General features: G+C 36.2%; 1 protein-coding gene across 1 annotated transcript in view; it reads right to left on the bottom strand.

Annotated features, from left to right (window-relative positions):
* The window catches only part of LOC123557904 (protein cramped-like), a 30,722-nt gene that overhangs the window by 5,690 nt on the left and 7,896 nt on the right, over positions 1-17,136 (bottom strand). Inside the window, exons 6-19 of the mRNA XM_045349684.2 lie at positions 17,064-17,135; positions 16,664-16,718; positions 16,064-16,099; positions 15,240-15,289; positions 14,753-14,949; positions 14,182-14,332; positions 12,764-13,740; positions 9,038-9,193; positions 7,664-7,822; positions 6,336-6,618; positions 5,797-5,903; positions 4,146-4,359; positions 3,159-3,358; positions 1,927-2,067 (exon numbers count right to left, since the gene is read on the bottom strand). Coding sequence (XP_045205619.2) covers positions 1,927-2,067; positions 3,159-3,358; positions 4,146-4,359; positions 5,797-5,903; positions 6,336-6,618; positions 7,664-7,822; positions 9,038-9,193; positions 12,764-13,740; positions 14,182-14,332; positions 14,753-14,949; positions 15,240-15,289; positions 16,064-16,099; positions 16,664-16,718; positions 17,064-17,135 — 2,798 coding nt within the window. The remainder of the gene's footprint in view (positions 1-1,926; positions 2,068-3,158; positions 3,359-4,145; positions 4,360-5,796; positions 5,904-6,335; positions 6,619-7,663; positions 7,823-9,037; positions 9,194-12,763; positions 13,741-14,181; positions 14,333-14,752; positions 14,950-15,239; positions 15,290-16,063; positions 16,100-16,663; positions 16,719-17,063; position 17,136) is intronic.

The following is a 17,136-nucleotide window of genomic DNA, read 5'->3' as shown; positions in this document are numbered from 1 at the left end:
GTCCAAATTTGAAGGCTGTAGCTTGAGAAATGTGAAAGTAGGTCACTAGGTCAAAATCAAGGTCAAATTTCACTTCAGAACACAAATCTATGCATGTGGTCCAAATTTGAAGCCTGTACCTTCAAAATTGTGAAAGTAGGTCACTAGGTCAATGCCAAGGTCAAAGTTTGTTGCGGTACACAATCCTATGCATGTGGTCTAAATTTGAAGCCTGTAGCTACAGAAATGTGAAAGTAGGTCACTAGGTCAATCTCAAGGTCAAAGTTCATTTCGGTACACAAAACTATGCAAGTGGTCCAAATTTGAAGGCTGTCGCTTGCGAAATGTGAAAGTAGGTCACTAGGTCAAAATCAAGGTCAAATTTTATTTCGGAACACAGAACTATGCATGTGATCCAAATTTGAAGCCTGTACCTTCAAAAATGTTAAAGTAGGTCATTAGGTCAATGTAAAGGTCAAAGTTTGTTTCGGTACACAAAACTATGCATGTGGTCCAAATTTGAAGGCTGTAGCTTGAGAAATGTGAAAGTAGGTCACTAGGTCAAAATCAAGGTCAAATTTCATTTCGGAACACGAAACTATGCATGTGGTCCAAATTTGAAGCCTGTACCTTCAAAAATGTGAAAGTAGGTCACTAGGTCAATGTCAAGGTCAAAGTTTTTTTCAGTGCACAAAACTATGCATGTGGTCCAAATTTGAAGGCTGTAGCTACAGAAATGTGGAAGTAGGTCACTAGGTCAAAATCAAGGTCAACTCATGTCAAGGTTCATCTTGCCACTCAAAAATATACATGTGGTCCAAATTTGAATGTTGTAGTTATTGACAAGAAGATTTTAAAAGCTTTTCCCTATATAAGTCTATATGAACCATGTGACCCCCGGACGGGGCCATATTTGACCCTAGGGGAATAATTTGAACAAAGTTGGTAGAGAACAACTAGATGATGCTACATTACAAATATCAAAGCCCTTGGCTTTGTGGTTTGGACTAGAAGATTTTCAAAGTTTTTTACTGTATAAGTCTATGTAAACCATATGACCCCCAGAGCGAGGCCATATTTGACCCTAGGGGGATAATTTGAACAATCTTATTTGAAGACCACTAGATGATGTCACATACAATAAAATCAAAGCCCTAGGCCCTGTGGTTTTGGACAAGAGGTTTTTCAAAGTTTTTCCCTATATAAGTCTATATAAACCATGTGACCCCCAGGGCGGGGGCCATATTTGACCCAAGGGAAATAATTTGAATCATCTTGGTAGACGACCACTAGATGATGCTTCATACCAAATATCAAAGCCCTAGGCTCTGTGGTTTTGGACAAGAAGATTTTCAAAGTTTTTCCCTATATAAATCTATGTAAATTATAGAAATAAACAAAGGGCCATAACTCACTCATAAACTGTTGAACCAGTCTGATTTTCAGGGGGACACAACTAGGGTACCAGTACATCATTCTGACAAAGTTTGGTTAAATTCCCCCCAGTAGTTTCTGAGGAGATGCGATAACGAGAAATTGTTAACGGACGGACGGACGGAATGACGGACGGACGGACCACGGACGCAGAGTGATTTGAATAGCCCACCATCTGATGATGGTGGGCTAAAAACTGACAACTTCTTACTGACACAAACATCGTAACAGTAGTGATCCCAGCTCACAATAAGAAGCATTAACAACTTATAAAATGTCTGAAGTTACTGAAAACATGCCCCTTTTGCTTGATTATTTAAGTTCATAACATGGACATAGAGAAAAATTAAAATTTCATGCTATATAGTACTGATACAGGTCTACTTTTTTTTGTATTTGCTTTTGAGAACTCAAAAGATTATTTCCATTTTAAGGTAAACAATTAAGAACTGATTATTTTCAAAGCACCATTCAGTAACATACCATTGGAATTAAAACACAATAGTAACTTACATCGATTCTATGTGACTGGAAATCTCTGGAATTCTCATTAAATAGGGACATAGGCATGTTAGGATTAAACATTGAACCAGAACTGGATGTTGCAGGTCTGGACGGAGTATCAAGAAAACTGGACAGCGATAAATCCTGCACCTGTAAATACAGTTTAAAATATTGATAGAATCATTTATCTTTAGCATGAAAATGTTCATTTGTCATGTTGAGGTAAAAGGCTGTTTTCATCATATTTCAGTTTTGTTACAGTGGTCAGTCAATATAACCTGTGTTCTTTGACATTATGTACCAGTATCAACTTGTTTTGTTTTCTGCATGTAACTGACAACTTTCCCACAAAACAAAAGATTGAGGATAAATGCTGACATCATGTCTTTTCAGTCTGTAAACTGTCAATGAAGAGCATACGAGAGCTGTTCAAAAATAACGTAGACTTTTGCTGTGAAAAGCCGCCTACTGTGTATAGTGGAATGTAAAATGTATAATTGTAATTCTCAATCTTTGTGTAATTTGGTCATACATTTTTTGAAAATTTTTGCTAATAGGTGAAGCCCATAGAACGTTTTAATAACCATAGCTACGCTAACTGGCGCAGTTGCTTTTTCATCTGTCATAACTTCAGTTGTACTGCTAAATACTCAGCGTTATAGTCCACTTGTTTACCTAACAGCAGCCACTTGAAAATTTAAGATCTAGTTTCTATCAAACTGAACCAGCTTTACCTGCAACTTTAAATATGTGAAAAAGTTTAAATTTTTAGATTTCTCTTACATTTTCAGCGTATCAATATAATTTTGTAAGTGTTTACCTGTATACAAAATGTATTCTTTTGCTTACCTTGTAGTCCTCTAACAGCCAAATTATCAAATGAGCCGTGCCATGAGAAAACCAACATAGTGGCTTTGCGACCAGCATGGATCCAGACCAGCCTGCGCAGTCTGGTCAGGATCCTTGCTGTTCGCTTTTAAAGCCTATTGGGATTGGAGAAACTGTTAGCGAACAGCATGGATCCTGACCAGACTGCGCAAATGCGCAGGCTGGTCTGGATCCATGCTGGTCGCAAAGCCAATATGTTGGTTTTCCCATGGCACGGCTCAAATGAAATCCCAAAGACAGTAAAGCTTAAAATATTATCCTCCATTACATTTCAATAAATCACTGAAAAAACAAGAAAGTTAAATTCACCATTACTGCAAATTAAAATCTTTTTCTCTACAACTTCTACTTACATCCCCCGTAAGCCACTGTTGGTCTGGTGTTGGTGATGTCTGGAACAAGGATCGCACTGGAGGACTATGCAACCCCTCAGACTTCTGCGGTTGGTGTTCTGTGATGGCACCGATTGGTGGAGTGGTCAAACCTGGGTCCAGAGTCAGCGTCTTGTTGTCTTCCAGTAAACCACTGAATGTTGTATCTGTTTCTAGATCCCCTGTATAATACAAAAATATGCTTTTTACAAAGTCAACTGCTAAAAAAAACAAAGGATATCCATAAGACAGTACGCTCCACAGTTTGAAAGGTTTTAAGTTGAACAAAGGCCATGACTTATGTTACTGACTTATTTTATTACAATTTAAAAATTTAAATTCTATTATGGAAATAATGACAACTTGCTTGAAAAAATTTCAAACAAATATTCTAAGTCAAAATGGGCCATAATTTAAATAAATTTCAACCAGAAGTATCTAACTTGGTTTTTCCTGTAGGTCTGGTAAATGGGTAACATTGTGTAAAGTTTTATTCCCATACATGCAATGGTTACTGAGATACTAATTTGCACGCAAAACTCGAACCAAGATGAGATGCTGCCAATGCAGAATAGCTTCACCTCTTGTTGTTTAAATACAAAGTACTGTAAAATAATTTAATTTCGTGGGCATGAAATTTTGTGGTTTTGGTAAAAACAGCAATTTCTTGGCAATATGAATTCGTGGATTTCATCTTTGAACATAAAATGAATGGGAATTTTACTTGTTCGTTGGGATTAAATTCCGTGGATTGACTCAACCATGAAATCCACGAAAATTAGTTCCTCATGAATATTAATGATTTCACATTAATTAAAATGGTGTTCAGCCTTTTAAAAAGGGCTTTCCCTGACCCTGAGAAATTCAGGCAGTGAGTATTTTCTGTTCACAGAAAACTTCTAGAGACATGTAAAAACATCTTCCATCATTTCAAACATTATAATTACATGTATTATTATCTCTACTTACCTGTAGGCAGTGAAATATCCAACAAGGCTGAAAGATTTGGTGGACTCAGAGAACCCTTCGCATTGGTGACTGCAGTTGATGTAGCGAGCAAACTGTATGATCCTGCATGCATTGTTACTGGCGTGGTTGATACAGAGATGGGAACAGATATCGGAGTACCAGGCATTGTCGATAGACCTGCCGCCTTTAATGCCTCTTGTGACATAGAACCAAGCTGAAAGGAAAGATATTGCAATCAAATGCATTTGTTGTAATGGATCCAAGCTTTATAGAAATAGTAAAATTTTGTAGTTCCTCTCTGTATGTATCTATCCTCTATTTTACAATACCTTGTATAAAACTTAAGGAAATTTAGTTTTCAGCTTTCTAATGGGGGCAGAACATCCCAGGAGTCATTCTGGATATTATAACATGTCACCTGAAGGCGGCTGTGTAGAATCTTCTACCTGGATAACATACTGGCATGAAAAAATCTATATCCAAAGCAGTCTTTTTATGCCCCCGAAGGGAGGCATATAGTTTTTGAACCGTCTGTCTGTCGGTCTGTCCGCATTTTTCGTGTCCGGTCCATATCTTTGTCATCAATGGATGGATTTTCAAATAACTTGGCATGAATGTGTACCACAGTAAGACGACGTGTCGCGCGCAAGACCCAGGTCCGTAGCTCAAAGGTCAAGGTCACACTTAGACATTAAAGGTTATTGCATTGATGGGCGTGTCCGGTCCATATCTTTGTCATCGATGGATGGATTTTCAAATAACTCGGCATGAATGTGTACCACAGTAAGACGATGTGTCGCGCCCAAGACCCAGGTCCGTAGCTCAAAGGTCAAGGTCACACTTAGACATTAAGGGATAGTGCATTGATGGGCGTGTCCGGTCCATATCTTTGTCATCGATGGATGGATTTTCAAATAACTTGGCATGAATGTGTACCACAGTAAGACGAGTCGCGCGCAAGACCCAGGTCCGTATTTCAAAGGTCAAGGTCACACTTAGACATTAAGGGATAGTGCATTGATGGGCGTGTCCGGTCCATATCTTTGTCATCGATGGATGGATTTTCAAATAACTTGGCATGAATGTGTACCACAGTAAGACGACGTGTCATGCGCAAGACCCAGGTCCATAGCTCAAAGATCAAGGTCACACTTAGATGTTAAAGGTCTTTTTTCATGATAGTGCATTGATTGGCGTGTCCGGTCCATATCTTTGTCATTCATGCATGGATTTTAAAATAACTACGCATAAATGTGTGACACAGTAAGACGACGTGTTGCGCGCAAGACCCAGCTCCGTAGGTCAAAGGTCCTAAACTCGAACATCGGCCATAACTATTCATTTAAAGTGCCATCGGGGGCATGTGTCATCCTATGGAGACAGCTCTTGTTAACCATGTTCTTTAAGAACCAGCTTTCTGATCAATGTTGCAGGGGCTATCCAAGTGTTGAGGGGCAGCCTTTCTAATCAAGTTTTGCAGTGGCTTTTAGATGTCTAGGTGCTTTTCTAATTTTACCTTCATGTTTTAAGATTTGTTATTTTCAAATTCAAGTGGTGCCAAGTTCAAGTTCTTTCATAAAAAAAATTCTCGAGGGAAAGGGGACACAAGGTCTTATCTCGCTGCAAGACTGGTAGTTATTCATTAACTTACATGGGCAGCAGGTATTCTAAGCAATGTTTGATCTCCTTCTGGGGATAACGACATCTCCATCAGTCCTGACGTATCTGTGGATGGTGATGTTGTAACAGATGGTGATCCTGCAAAATATACTTCGAACTGTCAAGTGAACTGTGACAGCTAGCATGTGAAGTATTTTCATCACAGCTATCTCACTTATACAGCAGCATTACATGTCTTTTTTACAGTCCCCTACTTAGGATGTAAACTGAATGTAACTGTAGTAATTCTAACAAGAATAAATGCATGCTACATTCTTTTCAAACTCAGTAATTTGGCAACATTACATTTATTTCCCCAGTACAAACTGAACCAGTTTTAATAGAGTATTGTTTTGGAAATTTGCAGATGATGTTACTGTGTGCATACGATTTTTTTTTTCTCTCCTTAAAACAGATATTGAGAGGGAATAAAACAGGCCTTGAAAACTGCCATGAACGTACAAAGCTAAAACACAAGCAGTTGTCAGTTATCTAGTAACTCATCAACTTTAAATTAGAAGGAAAATTTACCTAAAAGCACTGGATTTCTCATAGATACAGAGACACTCGGTGAAGATGGCATGACAGTAATCGGATGTTTCTGAATGCCATTGATCGGATGGCCTACAATGGTTTCTGTTGTAGTTTTCTCGGGTGAGGGATTAGGGATCTGTGTTCCAGGCATCATTGGAATAATTGTGATGTATTCAGAATTTTTAGGCAAAATCGTTCTTTGAACCAAACTACCAGCTGTCCCAGGCCGAGACCGAGACATCGGTTTTAATTTTCGTGGCCTCATCAGCTGCTTCTGTGTCTGTAGATATATAATTTTATGCGTCCTTTATATTTGTTAAAGTTCTCCCCACCTAGCTAAGCAGTGACTAAAAATCTAAAGGAAAACATTTGCTTAAAATTTTAATACCCTCAATGCATATTAATGAAGTTATATTTCAGTATAAATCTTTCATCGTTACAAAGTATAAAATGGTAGGCCTCTTAGCTAGACAAAACAATATTTATTACAGGTTTGAGTCCATGAAATCATCAGATGATAAAATTAAGCTTAAAAGAGGCAAATCAACTCCTCTTTGTGCCTAAATAACTAACCTGTTAAAACTTTTACAGCTACATACATACCACAATCAACTTTCATGTGTGCGAGTTAAAAAAATTATATTTTTATATTTGTTCAACAATTTAGATGATATGCGGCAACCTCAACTTAAGATAAACCAGGCCCTTATGAACAATTATGATTTTGTAACAAGCCCCTAATAAATAATCATCTGATTTCACAGTAAGATTTTGTCCGATTTGTTTTGTTGGGTTTAGGGTCACATCTATTTCCCAGCTTTTGATGGTGGAAGAAAACCTGAAAGTGCCCTTCCAAAGATTGTTTCAGGCATGGGCAGACATTTTAGAATATCATCTAATAACTTTAATAATCCTATACACCAAAATTTTATTAATTCAACATATACTCACGAAAATATTGAAAATGCATTAAATGATGCCTAATTAGCAGGCCTTTTTTTTCATCATTTTGGGAATGTCACCAACACCAGTGGAACTGGGAAAAATCTCTCGGAAATTGTTTTACTTGGGAATATTTGCAAAATGTTTGTGTAAAAACTGATGGATTGCATTTCAGTAAATGTTCAACCGTATAATTGTTGTTTTAATAACCAAAATATACACACAGATTAGCAAAACTATTTTAAAACAGCAAAAACCCTAAATGGCAACACTCATTTTGGAATTTTAAATTCAAAATTGGGTAAAAAACATACTTGCTTTGGAATTACATCCTTTTACCGGAGGTAGATTTATAGGGGGGAAAACCCTGCTTAGTAACTTACAGTATTATGTGTAGGATTGTATCTTGCTAACTGTTCTTTACTTGGTTGTGTGACGACAGTCGTGGTTGTTTTCGGTTGTGAATGTACAGGTGCCGGTAAAACTGGTATTCTGAACACACCATTCTGTCCAGGTGTTGAAATACCTGGACCAATCAGGGTCTGGTACATGAAACAATATTCATCACAATGTAAAAACAGTGCACGAAATATTGAGATCAAAGGCAAAAACATTGCAATAAATACCGAGATCATTTCAAGAACATTAAACTAAATATTGAGATCATAGTCAAAACAATGAACTTAATATTAATATCATAGTCAAAACAGTGCACTAAATATTGAGATCATAGACTATGGTTATGCGAAATGTCAATGGACCCGAGTCTAGCAATCTTTATAGCAGTTAGGTTAAACAGGAAAGCAAAAACAGTGCATTAAATATTGAGATCATAGGGAAAAACAATGCACTAAATATTGAGATCATAGGGAAAAACAATTCACTAAATATTGAGATCATAGGCAAAACAGTGCACTAAATATTGAGATCATAGGGAAAAACAATGCACGAAATATTGAGATCATAGGCAAAACAGTGCACTAAATATTGAGATCATAGGGAGAAACAATGCACTAAATATTGAGATCATAGGCAAAACAGTGCACTAAATATTGAGATCATAGGGGGAAACAATGCACTAAATATTGAGATCATAGGCAAAACAGTGCATTAATTATTAATATCATAGGCAAAAACAGTGCACTAAATATTGAGATCATAGGGAAAAACAATGCACTAAATATTGAGATCATAGGGAAAAACAATGCACTAAATATTGAGATCATAGGCAAAACAGTGCACTAAATATTGAGATCATAGGCAAAAACAGTGCACTAAATATTAATATCATAGGCAAAAACAGTGCACTAAATATTGAGATTACAGGCAAAAACAGTGCACTAAATATTGAGATCATAGCAAGAACATCGAACTAAATATTGAGATCATAGTCAAAACAATGAACTTAATATCAATATCATAGTCAAAACAGTGCACTAAATATTGAGATCATAGACTTTGGTTATGCAAAATGTCAATGGACCTGAGTCTAATAATCTTTTTAGCAGTTAGGTTAAACTGGAATGTGTTATCATATTTATTTATGCATGATTGGTTACAGCTAACGCCTTAGTAAAACCTCCTATTTCTCACTTTTTGCACGTCTGACACTGTAAGATATCCATAAATAAGATTTATCTTTCAATGTATTTTGTCCTGGTAACTAGTAAGTTTTTGACATTTAAATAACGTTTCTAATAAAGAGAAGTCAAATATTGAATGCAAGATCACCATGATAGTCTAATACAATTACTCACAGGATTGAGCCTTAAACCCTGTGTCTGTGTAGATGCATCTTTCCCTGGTTTTGAAGCCCGGGCAGATCCCACAGGGCTCTTGTCCTTGCCCCGCCCATGTGATTTTTTGCTTGGGGACTGTCCACACAGCTGACAGGTTGTGTTAGCTCCTGAACTCTGCAAATAAGTTAACAAGAGGACCATGATGGTCCTGAATCGCTCACCTCTTCCCACATGATCCAGTTTTGAGTATGACATTGTTTTTTCTATTATCTGACATAGTGACCTAGTTTTTGAGCTCATGTGACCCAGTTTTGAACTTGACCTAGATATTATCAAGATAAAAATTCTGACCAATTTTCATGAAGATCCATTGAAAAATATGGTCTCTAGAGAGGTCACAAGGTTTTTCTATTCTTTGACCTATTGATCTAGTTTTTTAAGGCACGTGACCCAGTTTCAAACTTGACCTAGATATCATCAAGGAGAACATTCTGACCAATTTTCATGAAGATCCATTCAAGGGTATGGCCTCTAGAGAGGTCACAAGGTTTTTCTATTTCAAGACCTACTGACCTAGTTTTTGATCGCAGTTGACCCAGTTTCAAACTTGACCTAGATATCATCAAGATAAACATTCAGACCAACTTTCATACAGATCCCATGAAAAATATGGCCTCTAGAGAGGTCACAACGTTTTTTCATTATTTGACCTACTGACCTACTTTTTGATGGCACGTGACCCACTTTCGAACTTGACCTAGATATCATCAAGATGAACATTCTGACTAATTTTTATGGAGATCCATTCTAAAGTATGGCCTCTAGAGAGGTCACAAGGTTTTTCTATTTTTAGACCTACTGACCTAGTTTTTGACCGCACATGACCCTGTTTCAAACTTGACCTAGATATCATCAAGATAAACATTCAGACCAACTTTCATGAAGATCTATTGAAAAATATGGCCTTTAGAGAGGTCACAAGGTTTTTCTATTATTTGACCTACTGACCTAGTTTTTGACGGCACGTGACCCACTTTCAAACTTGACCTAGATATCATCAAGATGAACATTCAGACCAACTTTCATACAGATCCCATGGAAAATATGGCCTCTAGAGAGGTCACAAGGTTTTTCTATTATTTGACCTACTTACCTAGTTTTTGAAGGCACATGACCCACTTTCGAACTTGACTTAGATATCATCAAGGTGAACATTCTGACAAATTTTCATGAAGATTTCATGAAATATATGGCCTCTAGAGAGGTCACAAGGTTTTTCTATTTTTAGACCTACTGACCTAGTTTTTGATGGCACGTGACCCAGTTTCGAATTTGACCTTGATATCATCAAGATGAACATTCAGACCAACTTTCATACAGATCCCATGAAAAATATGGCCTTTAGAGAGGTCACAAGGTTTTTCTATTATTTGACCTACTGACCTAGTTTTTGATGGCACGTGACCCACTTTCAAACTTGACCTAGATATCATCAAGGTGAACGTTCTGACCAATTTTCATGAAGATCTTGTGAAATATACGGCCTCTAGAAAGGTCACAAGGTTTTTCTATTTTTAGACCTACTGACCTAGTTTTTGACCACACGTGACCCAGTTTCAAACTTGACCTAGATATCATCAAGATGAACATTCAGACCAACTTTCATATAGGTCCCATGAAAAATATGGCCTCTAGAGAGGTCACAAGGTTTTTCTATTATTTGACCTACTGACCTAGTTTTTGAAGGCACGTGATCCACTTTCGAACTTGACCTAGATATCATCAAGGTGAACGTTCTGACCAACTTTCATGAAGATCTTGTGAAATATATGGCCTCTAGAGAGGTCACAAGGTTTTTCTATTTTTAGACCTACTGACCTAGTTTTTGACCGCACGTGACCCAGTTTCGAACTTGACCTAGATATCATCAAGATGAACATTCTGACCAATTTTCATGAAGATCCATTGAAAATTATGGCCTCTAGAGAGGTCACAAGGTTTTTCTATTTTTAGACCTACTGACCTAGTTTTTGATGGCACGTGACCCAGTTTCGAACTTGACCTAGATATCATCAAGGTGAACATTCTGATCAACTTTCATAAAGATCCCATGAAAAATGTGACCTCTAGAGTGGTCACAAGCAAAAGTTTACGGACGGACGCACGCACGGACGCACGCACGGACGGACGACGGACGACAGACACCACGCGATCACAAAAGCTCACCTTGTCACTTTGTGACAGGTGAGCTAAAAATAAAATCAAATGAGAATGGTGAAATATGCAGTACCATGTAAACTAATAACAAGAGCACCGCCTTGCGGGTGCTGACGCTCATCTGATTTTTTTTGTGTAATAGAAATATTGTCCTACCCATGATTTTCTAAGTCTAAAAAGGGCCATCATTCTTGCAAAAAGCAGGATAGAGTTATGTTTCTTGATGTACAGTGTCCACTTATGATGGTGAAAAACTGTTGCAAGTTTTAAAGCAATAGCTTTGATAGTTTATGAGAAAAGTTGACTTAAACATAAGACTCAACCAAGAAAATGATTTTCTAAGTCCAAAAGGGGCAATAATTATTGCAAAAATCAGGATGGAGTTACGCTGCTTGCTGTACAGGGTCAGCTTATGATGGTGAACAAGTGTTGCAAGTTTTAAAGCAATAGCTTTGATAGTTTAAGAGAAAAAGTTGACCTAAACATAAAACTTAACCAAGAAATCTGATATTTTCTAAGTCCAAAAGGGGCCATAAATCTTGCAAAAAGCAGGATGGAGTTATGTTTCTTGCTGTACAGGGTCAACTTATGATGGTGAACAAGTGTTGCAAGTTTTAAAGCAATAGCTTTGATAGTTTAGGATAAAAGCTGACCTAAACATAAAACTTAACCAAGAAAACTGATTTTCTAAGTCCAAAAGGGGCAATAAATCTTGCAAAAAGCAAGATGGAGTTATGTTTCTTGCTGTACAGGGTCAGCTTATGATGGTGAACAAGTATTCCAAGTTTCAAAGCAATAGCTTTGACAGTTTGGGAGAAAAGTTGACCTAAACATAAAACTTAACCAAGAAATCTGATATTTTCTAAGTACAAAAGGGGCCATAAATCTTGCAAAAAGCAAGATGGAGTTATGTTTCTTGCTATACAGGGTCAGCTTATGATGGTGAACAAGTATTCCAAGTTTCAAAGCAATAGCTTTGATAGTTTAGGAGAAAAGCTGACCTAAACATAAAACTTAACCAGGCAACGCCGATGCAGATGCCGACGCCGACGCCGACGCCGACGCCGACGCCGACGCCGACAACCGCTCAAGTGATGACAATAACTCATCATTTTTTTTCAAAAAATCAGATGAGCTAAAAATAATTATTTCTAATGAGAAGTCCTTTTCACAGAATGATGAAAAGTTGTATTTCTGATAACTCTTAACACTGGCTTAGAACTACCATTTAGTACAAGTCTTGTATATCTTTAGCCACTGTTGTACAACAAAATAATGAAAAATTCTTAAACTGGTCACATATTACTAACACCAACTAGCATAAACTTCTTACATAAAAACATACACAAATCATTCTCAAAACCCAAGAAAGACCCATTCACAACTGACAAATATTTTCTGTAACTCAAGACTTACTGACTAGTCTTCTTGATAATTCTCTATAAATCAATTTTCATTTTACCAATCTAAACAAATTCAGTTAGAATTATCAATAATTCTCAAATAAGGATTTTCAAGACAAAATACCTTCGTAAAATCAGTGAACTCGATCATGGCAAGATGTGACAGTCTTCTCAACATGTTGTTTAAGTTAATAAGCAGTTTCTCTTGTAGCAGTTCAGCCTCCCGTCTCAGACTGACCCAATCGTATTCAAACTTCAGTTCACCGTCCTCTCCAAACATAAGATACAACTCCGCCAGTGTTAAATTATCTCCTTCATCAACACCCCAACCATTGTCTAGCATACCCTTAAACACTTTTTCAAAGTCTGTTTGACTAGATTCTGCATTTGCCATATTTTTGTTACAATTTTTCTCAACTTCACCGGAAGTTATTACATTTGGAACATATTTGGTCGCACCAAAACAACCATTACCATCCACATCTTGTTCAACTTTAGCATCAGAGTTATTCTCTGAAACGGTAACTTCTATAGAGGCTTCCTGACAGTTGTCGCCAATCGTGTCGGGAAACATCGCATTTTCCCCATCAACCATTTCACTAAGATCGGGGACAGAAAACGTCCTTGAACTTGATAAAGAAGGCGTAACTTCATCAGATCTGTATTTTGGAGATTCATTTTGTGCAAGAACACATTTGATATCACTAACGTCACTGGGAATTTTCACACTTTTGCTCGACTCGGTTATGGCACTAAACAAACTTCTAGCTGGTGGGTCTTTATGACCTTCACCTTCCATAAAATTGCTGCCATCAATCACTTTTTCGAGAGAATGCTTCTCCAACCCAATTTTGTCTTTATTGCACATACAAGAACACAACTTAACAGCGTCTTTACTAGCGCAGGATTTAACGAGATCATTCGAAGGTCCACAACTCTTCAAACATTTAAAAGCACAATTATTACATGCGTCATTACAAGCACAACAAGGTTCAGATATCACAGCTTTGCTTGAGTCAGGTGAGTTTTCTGTGTTTGTACAAACACTTGAAGTCTTTACAGGCACTTCCTTATCCTTCTTCCGTTTACTTGTACTAGGACCTGGAATGTAATCAACCATGTATGTTATAATGTAGGTGAAAAGTCTTATCACTGTAAAATCTTATATTTTAGGCAAGTCCTAATTTTCAGTACATTCACTGTCAGTCTTTGCAAAAATAAAATAAACACTAAGTCTTGTGAAAGTGCTATTATTTCTATTATAGTCACAGACTGTGGTATCTAGTGCCTACTCTACAAAGCCAACCCATGCTAACATTATAAACAGCGAAATTTTAGCCATTTCAGTTCAACACAAAAAGCATGAATTCATAAATGTCTTAACAAATTTAGGATCGCCAACCGCACATCCCCCGTCCCCAACCCTACCACTTTGATCAAAAGCACAAAATTTTATGCCAACAAAATAAAGCATTTCATACTATGACCATATAGGCTGAAGATATCAATTTCAAAACAAAGAAATGATATCAAAATACATACTAAATATGTTATCTTTACAGTGTTTGTTGAGACAGAACTGTAGCACGGGTTCATCTATAGCCTCCATACTGATGTTGCGCAATGTGCTGTCTCGATGCGGATATACACGAAACTCTTCACAGCCTTGTTCACCATCTGTAAGACTTTCTCTCTAATATAATGTTAAGGCTTATTTCTTTACTCAGCTTTTTAAGAAGATTTAGTAATATAAATTTTCTGTATTAAGAAAAAATGTGTATATTATCATTACATATAATTAAATAATCAACCCATAAAATAACCAGTTTCATTAAAATTTAGAACTTCATTTAGTAAACACCTGTTAAATATTCATGAAACAGTATTTTTAAATACAACTGTTTCAGAGATTTAATTCTGATGAACAGAAATTACTTAACAAAAGGGAATTTAACAATGCCATAATTCAGTGTTATCTACCGGTACTTACTGTGCAAAAAACAGGCATATTGGAGCTATTGAATTAAATAACACAATTTTTTCTTTTTCTTTCATTCTGACAGATTACATGAGTGGAATATATGTCTTCTACGTCTGTTTTTATAAAGGATACAAGTTTTAATCTTGGAGGTTTCCATTTTTGTTCGAGATATTTCACCAGTGATTGTAAATGCCTTTCTGAACGTACTGTCACTCTGACACGAGGATTATGGGACACATCTTGCACATGCTGCCAGGCTATGTTCGTCTTTGGACGGAACTCAACACGGATTTTCTCTGGAACTTTTGCACCAGGATCTCTTTTTGGTTCTGACAACAACATAAATTGTTTAAAATAAAACAATCACTTCCAGTTACAATTTTGAATCTTTTTCTCTTATTAAAAGTTTTTTCTTCAACTTTCAAAAAAAAATTTAAACGCTTTCTCCGTAAAACCGTTCGACAAAAAGATATTTCTGCTACTAACCTTTTTTCTCAATCATTTCCAGTTAAAAAGATGTACTTTCAAACATGGACTTTTAATATGCCATGAAAATCTAATATAAAAACTTTTAGATTTTTTCCCCCTAAAATTGATAAGAAATGAAATATATATCTACCCTCAAAGCAGTTCAGCTTCTTCAATGCACTGCAGACTGGTGTCTTCACTCTGAAACAAAGGTAATTGCAAGTTATAACTCATGATAGCACTGGTCAAAATTTAAATTTTGAACTGCAATTTGACGTTATTTTCTGTTATTCAAACAGATTGTTTATGCTTCTTTGCAATATTTATCTATTTGAAAAATCTGGCGGCCAAATGCTATTTTGGGATCATAATTCTAGATATCCACAACAAAATCAGCAAAAAATTGTACAGGCATAATCCTTCAACCCTGTTAAGATTACATATGTTGCAACAATCTAAGAAAAGATATTTATCAGTAAAGAGAATTTCACAGCACTGGGAGGTTTTCATGTCTAATCTGTAGCGAATATTATGTCAGGCATTATCCTCAAAATGGAAGCCAGGGGAGACAATATGTGCTATGTGAAAAGTACCATTACTCCTAAATACACATTGGTCACTAGAATATTAGAAATGCATGAGCACTGATACATCTATATAAAGCTGGTGTCTCCTCAAGGGGTTTTTACCTTATTACAAGAAAACCATCATGTATACTGATTTCTCTCATATCCAAGCTTTCTCCTTTAAAAACTGGTAAGACTCCAGTTCTCAGGTCAATGTAATGTATTGGAAGTGCTGTCTCTATGGCTGTTTGCGACCAGAATCCAACAACCCTCCACTAATGCATCTTTCTATTTTATTTATATCCGTCAACATTTCCTCATCTCCTCATTTCAAAACCTCCCATAGTTTAAAATTGATTTCATTAACAATTTAGAGTCTTTAAAATAGGGAAATATACATGGTGATTACCTTATTCTTTTTCCTTTAACTTTTATTGTGGCAATTCTGAAAAGACAAAATATAATAAAAACCTTCAAGACGGAAATGAATAATTAAAACTTCATAGAAAAGGCTAAGGGAGGTTCATAAGACTGGTTCCTACATTAATATCGTACAGCAGGACAGAAGTCTAAAATGAACTCTTGCATACAAACCATATTGTATGAATTAACAAATCCTGAACTTTTCAGTTATATTTCAAGCATGTCAGAGAATTTGAACTGTTAACTTTTTCTGAACTTCTGATTGGTATTTCAACTGACTGACAGCTATTTTGAATAAACAGGCAAAACTGGAGAAGTACTAACTTTAAGTGTAACATTCTAGTGAAATCCCAAAGAACATGTTGTATCCTAGTAACTAGGTGTTCAAACCTTTAACTTCTGATTCAACCACCTCAAAATTCCACACTGGATATACTACATTCTCAGTTATTCTACATAAAATATCTGCATCTATTTAATTCACTTTATATCGATTTTAACATCTTATTTCATTTCCTTTATAATACCTGTATTTGTATTGGAACTTACACTTATTTTCTTACTTTGGTAACATATATATACATACCCCTGATGCACCAAATCATTCAGTTTCTGCCAGTTCTTGTCATTTGGATTCACACCTGTGGAAAAAATGTATATACTGCCATAACAGAAATACTCATACCTAAATGACCAAGCTATTAGGACATATTGACCATTAAAACTGAACAAGTAAGTCAATAAATATAAGTGCAACACAGTATTATCTAAATCTAAAATTAATCTGATGCTTGTATCGTTTTTCCATGTGGTAACACAATGTGAAATCATTTCCCTTTGTTGGCATACAATTTAACTGCATAAGCCAAAAAGGATATTTTGTGGTGATTAAAATGTTACTTGTATGGCAATGTCACTATTACAACAATGTTACTACAATGACAATGTTACTTTTATGACAATTTTTACTACAATGACAATGTTACCTCCTCTCAATTTCTTTCTGAGAACACTGTAGCTGATCAGACCATACAACTCCTGAATATCTTTCTTCAAATC

The sequence above is a fragment of the Mercenaria mercenaria genome, chromosome 5 (genome assembly GCF_021730395.1).
Source record: "Mercenaria mercenaria strain notata chromosome 5, MADL_Memer_1, whole genome shotgun sequence".
Taxonomy (NCBI): Eukaryota; Metazoa; Mollusca; class Bivalvia; order Venerida; family Veneridae; genus Mercenaria; species Mercenaria mercenaria.
Note: the sequence above shows the minus strand (reverse complement) of the source record. Positions and strands in the feature narration are given on the sequence as shown.